General features: G+C 41.4%; 2 protein-coding genes across 3 annotated transcripts; both read left to right on the top strand.

Annotated features, from left to right (window-relative positions):
- The first annotated feature begins 37 nt into the window (after window positions 1-37).
- Window positions 38-5,933, top strand: LOC110989907 (uncharacterized). Its single transcript, XM_022254606.2, has 5 exons — window positions 38-1,036; window positions 1,547-1,700; window positions 2,203-2,349; window positions 2,960-2,997; window positions 3,596-5,933. Exons 1-5 carry the CDS (start codon window positions 979-981, stop codon window positions 4,258-4,260), a joined length of 1,062 nt encoding a protein of 353 aa, XP_022110298.2. The 5' UTR covers window positions 38-978; the 3' UTR covers window positions 4,261-5,933.
- Window positions 5,934-7,013: 1,080 nt separating this feature from the next.
- LOC110989915 (uncharacterized) lies at window positions 7,014-11,124 on the top strand. 2 transcript variants are annotated; one of them, XM_022254613.2, is made up of 6 exons: window positions 7,014-7,657; window positions 8,424-8,536; window positions 8,755-8,929; window positions 9,221-9,439; window positions 9,948-10,000; window positions 10,278-11,124. In XM_022254613.2, exons 1-6 carry the CDS (start codon window positions 7,476-7,478, stop codon window positions 10,781-10,783), a joined length of 1,248 nt encoding a protein of 415 aa, XP_022110305.2. In that variant the 5' UTR covers window positions 7,014-7,475; the 3' UTR covers window positions 10,784-11,124. The 2 variants fall into 2 exon arrangements, with proteins under 2 accessions (XP_022110305.2, XP_086988010.1); XM_087131884.1 differs by having other exon boundaries at window positions 8,752-8,929.
- Window positions 11,125-12,136: the final 1,012 nt, after the last annotated feature.

Here is a 12,136-nt window from a genome sequence, read left to right as displayed (position 1 = left end):
ATATATTTCAACACCAGGTTTGATGTACTGCATTTTGCAATAATCTCAGAGCCGAAATTTTGGAAATCATTTGAACACTGACCAACTGACGAAATGTTTGGTTTTTTTCGTCGAGGAGATGCGCGATAAGGTAAAATTGTAGTTTCCTCCCCCAGTAGTGAACGTTTTACCATTTTTCTTTACCATATCAAGTTTTCTAAAAAATATTCCCCAAAATCACCCGGTAAAATATTTTGAAAATTAAATAAACTGAAACTGCCGTGAATGCATTCTCCCACAGTGTTTTTTCTGAGAGACAGTTCCGAGTCACCGATGCACGCCGCTCAGTGCGCAGTCTGTAGCCATGCCGCACATGACGCGCTGAGCCCGCTGTGAAATTCTGATTTATCCCTCTCCCTGGCCCCGCAATATAACTTATTATTTTTTTCATCAAATAGCTCATTAAAACTTGAAAAGGGTCCCCCTATGTTTGTGATAAACCTAAAAAATGTGTAAACTTAAAACTGCCTGTTTTTAATATTTCGGAGTACAGTGTTAAAAATGCAAGCAAAAACCAAAATTTTTGATTTTACGTATTTTTTAAAAATACGCTTGGAAGTCGCAAGAACGATGTCCCGAAAGTGATTGCTTATTTTATTAAAAATATTATATTTTTAGGTTGTGTTTACCATCTTTTGTCCTTATCTTGTCTCTGCATTATGAGCTGTTTAAATTTGTATTGGATTTTTTAAAAACTCCTCACGTATTTTGGAAAAATATTTTAGCAAACTTGATTCTAATGCTAATTTTATGACGGAATTTTAAATAGCAGATCAACTTCAGTTCAGCCTTTGGCTACGAGTCATAATTAAAAAAACAAACGAATCGACATGAATTTGAATTTGGTTTCACAAGGACATTCGACTTTTACATGGAAAAAGTACTAACGGTGACCAGTCGAACGGTTTCGATACATGCAGTTGCCATGATGAAGAAGGCATGGACTTGTGTGCGCATCTTTGCAACCCTTTTCATTGCTTCACTGACATTCCAGATGGTGAGTTGAGTTCATATCGGTTGTATAATGTGTCGCAACACGTGTTTGAAGACTTCTGTAAGTGTCTTACCTCGAAATTAGACGTTTTCACTGCAAAAGGGGCTAAACCTCAGCAACCACCATCATCTTCTCAAGGTGGAATATACTGTGGCCTCAAAAACAGATTGGAATTAACTATGGGGCTAAACATCCTATCGATGGGTTGGCTGACTTGTTTGTGGGTTGTATCTCGTTGTAAAAGTTAATAACAGAGCTAAAAAGAGGGCTACCCACTCTGTTCACACACCCCAAACTACGTCAAGACATCTATACATTCAGGCCAGCAGTCATTTGAGGTACATTGTACGTGTGCAATCAACTTCAAGCTGAACATAGTCGTCATTTTCTTCGGTATCTGCGCCTACGGGTCCTGTCGTTGTGTGTTAAATCCCTGTGACGGAAAGTCAGGTGAAGTGTCACGGTTGATGAAATCTCCTTTCTGTTTTGCTCCTTTTTTATCCCGTAATGTAGAGGACCCATGTATGACTTTCAAACAGACGTTTGTCTGCGGCTATGACGATGCTGTGGTGTGTTCAGATGAGTTTGGAACGTGTATTCACGAGAGCTCTAAGTCTCTTTGTGCCTGTAAAATTCCATCGGGTTGGTCGCGTAAACTTGACAGTAGGTGAGTAATCCGATACTTCCCTTCTCCTGTCCCGACGATCGATCCGGGAAATAGAAGCTTCTCAAGGAGGGACGCAAACATAAAAACTCACAGATAGATTGAGTTTTTGACCACTAAAATAAAAATTCGTCAGTAAAGAATCAAAACATCCTGCTCATCGATGCCATTTCTCTTCTGCACTCTGTCCATGTGGTTTTTTGAATCAAACAATTTGAATGAGCTTTCTGTTCTGCATGAAATAAGTCGGTTCCCTTCTTCCGCAAAAACGTGCCCGCGAGACGCTTTGTCAACGTTTACTGAATCTCCCAACAGTACCTTTACCCGAAGACGCTTTATGTGCATACCGATTGAGTGACTCGACAGACAGGGATAACCCATGCATAGTGGGGTTAACAACAATTTCATTGCAGCTCCCTCGCGCTTGTTTCTCTGTGGTCTTCAATCCTGTCTTATTTCCTGCCTCGTCCAGTCGATAATGTATGTCTCTGTTGCTTCATTCCAGCTGCAGGGATGATTCTCTTGCTCCAGGACTCGGCGTCGCCTCTCTGACAGCTGCATGTATTCTTGCCGTGATCTTGCTGATCCTTGTGGTCACCGTGAGCTGCTGTCTGTGGAAGCGTGGCTTGCCTTGTTCACGCTCTAACAAGAGGTAACTGATATTTCACCCCGTGCCTGAGTTTATCGCAGTACCCGAATAGTGACTGCATAATTGTTTGGGCTGGTCCAAGTAAGCACGACTGCGCAAATGGTTGTTGGCAACGCAAGATACTTTGCCGCAATGCATTCTGCCAGCCGAGAAGTTGAAATGGAGGCTGTACACCTACTGTTGCGTGTACTATATGTTTTTAAGGTTGACTATACTTCCAAGATATATAGAAAAAGAAAATCTTCACAAATTTGTGGTTTGTTGATCTTACATAATCAAAGCAGTACATTTTATTGTGCGTTATTTTTCCCCGTGTCGCGCATGTTATCTCGCTTCGTCGTGATTGCATGAGTATAAGTAAAGTGGAAAGTTCGAAATAAAATATACCCTAACGGTGTTCTATTGTGTGATTTATGCTCGTTCGTTTCAACTGGTGAATTGACATTGTAGCGACGGATTTTTTATCTGTTTGGTGATTACACCTATTTCGTTATTGTCTTTACTGCATATCTGGCTTCACAGAAACAGCATTGCATCCGTTAACTAGATTCAAAGCAATGAGTCTAAGATTATGCAAAAAATCAAATGCTTCATTTAAAAAATTTTCCGCCAGATCTGCTCGACGGGAGTCTGAGGAAATGGTCTCAAAAGGTAAGTCAAACCGTTCAACAATGAACCTGACTTAATGGAAAGTATGAACGGGAAGATACTAAAGTACCGTCGCGTTATTTGCATGTGGCAATTTTTTCCAGTGGTTAAAATAATTCGCAGCAATTAAAATAAAAGTTTGATAGGAAGTTCTGATCGACTTTGTTTGCCGTGTTCGACGAAACTGTGTGAAAAAACTTCAACATTAAGATATTCGCGAACAAAGTTACAACATAGAGAAATTTCACATTGTGGGAGACCACTCTCGTTCGCGTATTTGTACATACAACCATAATTCTCCAGAAAAATCACAATTTGGATTGTTTTATTTTACCTCAAATTCGTTCAGAATGTACGTTTGTCCAACCAATGTTACTAAGGTCGTTTTTCATTTATGACTAGTAGAACGTATATTATTATTTGGAGATTTGATAGCTGCTTTGGATTTTTGACACTTGTCTTAATTTTGTACTGACGGCCAGCCATAGTTTCAGCAGCCAATTATAGGAAAAACACAACCGAGGTGCAAAATGAGACCTTATACAGGACTGGCATATTCACTGAGTTCGATGATTGTAAATGTTTTGCTTCCACCCTGAAGGAATCAATGCAGATGAACAAGCTCCGGATCAACCGGTGCCCGACCAGGCCGAGTACTCGTACGCCTATGGGCATCGGTCGTGGGCACCAGCTGATCACCCTCGGGTTGGCATAAAACCTGACCTGGACGAGCTGCAGGAGGACCACTACTACTCGCAACTGAAACTCACCGACAGTACGAAAAGCACCTCTGGCCAGGAGAATGCTCAGTCGAGTACCTGTCCAGTATCTGGGAAAGAAGAACATCTGAAGTATTCTGAGGATGGGGGGACCTACGCGGGCCCAGCCAATGGAGGGGTCAAGGCAGGTTACGTCAACGCCCAATCAGAGGAAGGGGCTCAAAACCAGAGCTTGGGTTATGAGGTTGCTCAAGTTCAACGTCCTAGTGACTTTGCACTGGGTCAATCCAATCTGATATCTCCCAGGACAGACGAACGGATGAATCGAGATTCTGGGTACGAGATTGCAACAGTGAAACCGGTCCTGGGCGCCGGTGACAAACACCACAGTTATGTTACTCTTGAGCCACCCACGGAAATTCTGTCTCAAAGCAAAGTGTCTGGCTACGAGGAAGTCACACAAGTTGGGGTCATTCTTGAAGAGTTGTCAGATTATGATCACCTCCAGCGACCTGGTTCCCATATACAGATAGATGGCACAAATTAGGCAGCAATGTAGCTAACAAATACCGACCATTATCTCGCCCACCAATCGCCAAGCACAATTGGCCTCGGTCATACATCGGCCATATTGAATTGAAAGCAAGGTGAAGTTGTTTCATTTTGGAACATGGGAATGAAAATGAAAGCACTGAAATATAACTTGATGCATTTACGCTGACGAATTTAAAAATTGTGATTAATTCTATTAAAATGTTTTGAGCAACTTTTATGAAAGAAAATGAAAGCGAAGCATAGAACCTAAAATAGTCTGGCACCACTCCATTTAACAGATTGCATAAAGTAATACAGATTTTTGTAACACAACGAAAAATGGCTTCCCCTTGATAAGGTCAATATTCATGAGTCAAATATGTAGGAAATGTTACTTAAATAACTGTAGTTTTTTTTATTTCGAAATCGCCCATACGAAATGGCTGGTAACACTCGTGATACGACAACCCACTGTGACTAAGATTTCGAGTCTCTCGATCACTGTACGGTACAGACTTCCAATCAGCAGTCTTGACGCGATATCCAGTCAGTTTATAAAATCAGTACGGAGGCGTATAAGGGCCACATGCAAACGAATGCGAGTTACTATCTCCCCGTGGAGAGTTGTCGAGTATGCAACTCGAAAAGCATAATATTTGCAATTGGCCCCTGTACGCCTCTTTAGATCAGTGATATCCGACAACAAAGATTCAAGACTAATATTTTAGACATTTTTCGCATGTAAACAATCGCTTTGGTAACATCTAAGCTACGGTAACGTAACACAACAGCATGTCATGACATGGTGTCATGACATGCTGTTTGAATTGACGTCTCATACAACTGAAATGTGTTAGAAGTCTTGGGTATGTAAATTAATATCCTCCCCCAAAAAGATCACTTTAAATGTGTATTTTACTTTCACAATATGTTTCAGTACTACGGAGCTCCTGTGGGCAGATATACAGGATCTTAGAATTTTTACCAAGTTCCTGCTTGTGCAAATTTTTTTTCTCAGAAATGGAAGATTAATTGAGGGTTTGGCTTTCTTGCATTTACACACTGTTCTTGTCGTCATATGAAATTTGGACGTATACAAGTCTGTTTCCTTTACCCACTGAACTCTCAGCCTCACACATTGCGGGTGCTCCCATTGGTTTGCAAGCAGAGCCTTTGATACGGTATAGGCCATTTTTCAACGAGTCCGAATTTTGCAAACCACCAGCAAGCATGGCAGTGGAAATAAATCATGTATGCAATCTTTCCGCAACTCACTTTAGAAATCAATCCATATACACGTATGTAACAAAGGTAATTTGTGTGTGTATTTTTGAAATTTCAGTATAATTTCATTAACTTTTAGTCTGCAAATTTAAGTATTTTTTTAAAAAGTTATACATAAGTACATACACAGATTTTACGTCGTACTGCAAATTAATACGCAAATTAATATTCACGTCAAAAACTTTAGCTGTATTAAATACTAGAATGTTTCCTATACCGACAACGAACCTTCTTGTATGTGGCATGATTTACTGTAGTAGTTAATGCTGCCTTTCACTTTTAATCAATCTATTTGATATTCTTGTTCCATAATTGTTGGCTTCTTGTTCGTGAATAATTTCTTTGTATATCTTTAACCTTTTGTTTGAATCTACAACCATATCTTGATTCATCTGAAGTCAATTCACGCCGTTTTTGTTTCTTAACAAAATTAAAGTTAACAAAACGCTTGCAAAACAAACGTAGTTATCGTTATCATATGAAAAAAAAAGAAAAATGTTTTGATTTGTGTTTTCCACTAGCTTGTTTACATGCCTTTTTCATTGTTATTGTAAAGTAACGCTTAAACATCCACACAGAGCTGCATTGAGATTCACTGTTGAAATGATTTTTTTCCTCAGCTTTAAAATTATAGGCATATACGAGCCACAAAGCTCGCAAAATCACACGAACGAATTTGAATTCATACAAATGGTAACAGCTTACCTATTGATTGAATCGAACACTATCCACGAAATTCCGAGGCCTTAGAAGAATTTGAGTAAACTAAACCACTACCGGTTTTTTTACTTTCAATGAACAACTGTGAAAGAAAGAATGTCAACCAACAACATCGCATGACATCTTTTGATTTTTGAAGATGTAGGAACATTCATTTTTAAACAAATTTAAATGGGCCCCACGTTAACAGAACGACATTTTGCTCAAATTTGCCGTTATTATGGGCTCCGAGCTGGACCAAGAGAGGGCGCAATTTTTCGTAGCAACGAAGGCTCCTTGCCCTTCGCCGATTCACACACGAATATGCAATGCAAGTGTTACTGTCACATCGCTACCAACAAAATGAACACTCCGGACCAACATGGCTCTTTCCAACCGACGAGGGAGTGCTTCTGCTCAGGACTGATAGGTCTGCAAGACTGCCGGTGCACGCATGCACAATGTACATTAACAAGCGCGTTATATCTCGGTCGTTGCTCCTTCGCTAGTAAGATTTTCTTCAAATTTCGAGTCATTATCATCGATCCTAAATATGTTTTTTTTACAGCAAATTTCTTATGTCGGGTAAGGTGCACAACAGTACAGTAGCACATCTACTGTTCGGTTTAGCGATATTCGACATGGCAGTGTTGTTATTGCGATTGTTAAGGTAATAGGAGATCACCAAATAACGGTCGTATAAATAAAAACAAATATACATGTATATCATCCGAACTTCGGCCAAATTTTAAAACTAAGTTCGCAATTGGAAAGCATCCGTCCTGTACAATGTTGAGCCAACTGTGACCGATAAGCTTTGCCCAAAAGGACGTCAGTAATGCTTATTCATGTGAAAATTAGCTCCTAATGCCTAAACACTGACTATGCGGGTAATAGGCGTATTGGTTTTCTGTCAGTAACTCTGTGGTGGTATCGTATTCGGCACATCTAGGAAGCGGCTTACACCAGACCTTGAGTACCATTTCCTGACTGGTATACTCCATAACTTCCTGAGACTGGACAATCGGTAACGCAAGGGATAACGAATGATGGAACAACTGATTGGGCCTGATTTCCACAGTATGATCAGTTTATGGATTGTAGGTCATCAGGAGCAGGGAGGATTACTTCATACTTCAGGCAATCAGATCGTATAAAACCGAACGTCATTCCAACTGTAATGTAACTTCGGTATTTCAAGAATTCACGTGAAAAGCGACTGCAGGGCAAAGCGACCGAAAGAACATGAAACAACGGGAAGACGCGCCCAGGCCTCTGGTCAAGCCCCGCAGCGTGGTGGTAGCCGTCTTGCTGGTGCTAGTAGTTGTTGGAGGAATACCGGGCAGTTGGTGTGCCAGCACTGAAAGACCCCTCCCGCGCGTGTTGTTTTCACGCCTGGATGATATACGAAAGTACTTGTGCGAGAGGTACAGCCACATTAACAAGAAAGTTGTAGGGATCTTTATAAGGCTTAGACTAATTTGGCAAGCAGACTAACTAGTTGTCCGGACAGTGGTGGCACCATACTTGTGGACAGGTGATACAGGCGTTTATACAGACCTCATTGACGAACAAGCGCTGTGACTTATCAAGTTCACGCGCACTTTAATATGAGAACGCGCAAGTGATTATGGCGGCTCCTTGTGTTAGTGCATTAACCATCCTTACTTCTTTCATACAGTCTTGTAGCGATCTACATAGAGGGTTCGACCCCAGTGCAACGGTTTTATTTTGTTCAAATACTTCAGGTGATTATCACTTACCAACACTAAAATCACCATTTCAACCAATAATTGCTTATTTCAGCCAGTAACCTATACTTTGACAATGGGTTGGTATCCAGAAACTGACCAAATGTCTAATAATTAGGTGAGTTATCCATAGCACTGAATAAAATTCAGTCTCGGAGCATTCAGCGTGTTTTTCTTTTAAAGAACGTGCGATAGTGGAAATTAATTCTGGACTGTATTATTTGGGGAACAGTCTTTTTTTCTGGAGCAACTGGTCCCGATTTTCGTTCATTTCCAAATTTTTGAGGGGACGCATTTTCGTACATTTCCAGAAGTTCGAAAGTTGGAGGGCAGTGTTACTCCCCCATGATACATGCCGTAATTCAAATCAATGACTAATGATTCAAAACCAAGCCAACTTGACATATAATGCCTGATTGTTTTCTCTTCGATTCGATTCAAGGTCGAGCTGTGGGTCGGGGTCCGGACTGTGCCGAGGGGCAGATTGCCCATCTGACACTGATCGAGATTACACATATTGTGAGAAACAGACTTCTGATACTTTCTCCAATGAAGGTAAATGTAATTCGCGACGCATTATGTACAAAAAGTAAAGCATGATTGGAGATAGAGAATTTACAAAGGTTTCGGACCCTTTATGTAAAAATCTAAAAAATGCCAAGGTTTCGGCACGTCACCCTCTGCAAACAGCTGTTCAAAACAATATCAAATGTCTGCAGTCTGTACTCTGGCCATCTCATTCAGTCTCAACAGTTAGTGTGATTTAATAGCAGATTATTTGTGCGACGAGGATCAGCAACTGTACTGTACATATGATGACGCCAGTGTCTGTGTTTACGACCCTGGCGACTCCAGCCACTCTGGAAGTTGCTTGTATCGCCGCAACGTACGAGGCGTGATCGTCATATACTGCGTCTGCGAAGGACCTGAAGAACGTATAGGCTACAGGTAAATATACTTGTCCTTATCAGACACAATTTTCGCTGCGTTATTAAGCTTTCTGTCTCGTCATCACCCATCATTAGCTGCTATCTTCCTCTGGTTAATGATATATGTCAATTTCAGAGTTTCAAGAACAATGCGGAAGAACAATGGAAGAAATCACTTCCAGAAAATTAACATTCAGGGCCTAGCTAAGCGGCCAACAATATTATTACACGGTCAAGGAAGAACAATACAGGTCACGATACTGTGTCTAACAAATAACATAGATCTAGCGAACTGTACATTTCCCCTTAGCTGCAGCGAAGATGCACCACCAGCTGTGACGCAGCCCCAGTCGACACACCATCAAACGACACCGCCTCATTCGACGGCAGCCTCAATGATGCCTTCTGGGCAGCTCAATGTGGAGGCAATCGTTATCGGCACTGTCTTGTCGGCAGTCGTGCTCCTCATTTTTCTGGGAATATTTTGGCTGTGTTTGACCGACAGACTGACTTTCCACAGGAGGACTGGGTAAGCATTCAATTTGTTGAATTGTGGGTTTTGGGGGGAAAGATGACATTGATGTCAATTGTGTTCATGTAACGGTGGAACATAGCATGATGATTTCAACTGTACCACATTGAAAAACAAGCTGTCATTCAGTACACCCAGATCAATCAGAAGAAAGGAGATTTCGTTTCCCTGAAGAACCATACACAATCGTTGTTGACGAGGAACTTATTAATCCGTCTCAAAACTGTTTTAAAATCCAAACAATTTAAATAAAAAAGATCAACGTAGTGCACTTTTAAAAGTCTAGAGAGTGTTGACTGGGAAACATTCACACCCAGCTAACCAAGTTGGGTGCAAGCTGAACTGTGGGGTGGTCTCTACATGTGTACGTCTATGAGGTTATCAACGACTCCATTACAGATTGTATGCTTTTAAGAAAAGATACAAGGCCTCCTGCTTTAGACCAGTTTTACAATTTTACTACGCTTTGGTAAAAGTTTGGTTTATCTTTGATGCTCTTCCTCAGTAATGCTGCCACTACAGCTGATCCTTCTTCTCCCGTCGAACCGAATCGAAAAGGTGGGAAAAGAAACAACGGTTACCCAGATTTCGCTCCTTCTGAAATTGGACCTTTCATCAAATATCAGTAATTAAAATAGCTTACATTAGAACTATCAAAATCTTTTGTTCAGCTACAGTACAAGCTCACAATTACGAGAAGGCCTCATCAAAGGGACCCATTTGGGATCCGATAGTGTGATGTTGTATTGTGAGTTTATACAAAATACTAGTAAAGATTGAAATCGATTAATCTATTATCTTCAGTTTACCAGCTGTTCCATGTTCATTTGTTTAGATGGTAACCAGCCTCTGGAGTTGAAATCACAAGAACGTCGAAGAAACTCATACCAGCAGCATGACCAGGTTGTTAATTCGGACGTCGCGTACTACAAGTCCTTGGAATTAAATCGAGACCATTACTATACCAAAATACACGACGACGGGGGCGCCTTCCGATGGGAACAAAACGACCATGTGCAGAATGGCCCCATTGTTGGGCCCTCAGCTCCGCCCATCGAGGAGCCCGGTAATACAGAAGTCCAGGCCGACCATCAGTATTTCGTATTGGAGCGCGATAATGAACACACGGAGGCGGACGACTTTGATGATGATGACCCACAGGGGGTGCCGACCGACCACGACTACTTTGTGTTGGAGAAGGATGACTCTGAAGACAGGAATGCCAATGAAGGTGACTCGAATGCTAAAGAGGACGCCCCATCACTGACAACCTCCGCGCCAGGGGCTCTTGAGCAAACGTCGCACAATCGGGTCCAAGACATCTCAGTGACGCCTCTTTGAGCCCAGACAATGGATACGATCACATCAAACGAACTGGTCGGCATTTACCACGAGAGGGCGCAAATTAACGCACGCAATCAATACAATTCTCGCGATAATTATTTTCAATAGTCATGACAATTTTTACCCTAGTAACAGGTAATGCCAATTTAATACTGTAAAGAAATGTTTAAAACAGCAACCCGTTAGTCATATTGTACTAACTCTTAACTGTATGTAAAGTGTCGTTAAATCCATTCAGCATATGGACTAATTCGGTGACCAGAAATAGAAGCCACTTCTGTGGTGGCATCGCGCTCGTGGACAGGTGCGCGCCACAAGTTTATGCCCGCCCACACACGAGTTGCTTCACCCTTGCTCCTCTTATACAGCCTGATTCGAACACTTACACCATGACAAACTTTCCAGGCAAAGAATCAATTCTAAGTATACTTTTGGTAACGTACAGTTTTTAATGACACAGAAAGGATCAGGTATTATCAAGGCTGTACTCTTCACGATAATGGGCGTCGATTGCCCGTGGGAACGTGGATCGGGAAGGACATGATGGAAACCCTATTCAACAAGTGAGGGTGGGGTGCACGTTCCCATCTCTTTACGATAACCGTGTCAGCAACACGACCCAATAACAATACAAAAATTCCGCACTGTGGAGCAATTAATGCTTTGCAAGCTGCAAAAGGAAACTGCTATTGTGGGCGTTCAAAGGATTTCCCTTTCCCGCCTGGTTCTGAAGGTAAGCGAACCTGTTCCCTTAATTATGCATGCCTTCTACAGTCAGTCTGTATTAATCTCTTCGAACTGATGGTATAGTTCCCATTTTTATGGGCCATAATTACCTGTTACACTGTAATTGAATCAAATATAGGTCTACAATATTAAATCAAGGCATATACCATGATATGCATGACAGTTGTCTAGTTTTAGGCTTTGAAACGTCTGAAATATTGTCAACGTTATATGAACCCGAGACAATTATACCCAATAAGTGATGCAAATAATCAACACATGCGCTTCCCGGCGTTTACCGGTAGATTCATGGCCGGTCGATGATGTGTAAGTTGCTGAAACTGTTTCTGATGTCCTGTACCCTGAGCAGTCGATAAACAATGCCCTTTGACGTTAATGCATTTAAACCTTGCAACTGGAAATGTTACAGGAAGGAACAGGGTTATTCGTTTCATCAGGTCGTTAGACATCATTTCCGGCTTTGGGTGGCAGTGGCTTGTAGAGGGATTTAGTCTAATTCTGCTATTGTTCATGGCATTTATTTTTTAACAACACTCACGCAATCTGCCCCACTACTCCGTGTAACGATGACTCGACTTATCTGTAAAGGAAGTGCAAAGACAG

The sequence above is a fragment of the Acanthaster planci genome, unplaced genomic scaffold (assembly GCF_054643075.1).
Source record: "Acanthaster planci isolate LZ-2023a unplaced genomic scaffold, COTS_SCS Contig24, whole genome shotgun sequence".
NCBI classification, from domain to species: domain Eukaryota; kingdom Metazoa; phylum Echinodermata; class Asteroidea; order Valvatida; family Acanthasteridae; genus Acanthaster; species Acanthaster planci.
The sequence above is the reverse complement of the archived record's forward strand: the minus strand, read 5'-3'. Positions and strand labels throughout refer to the sequence as shown.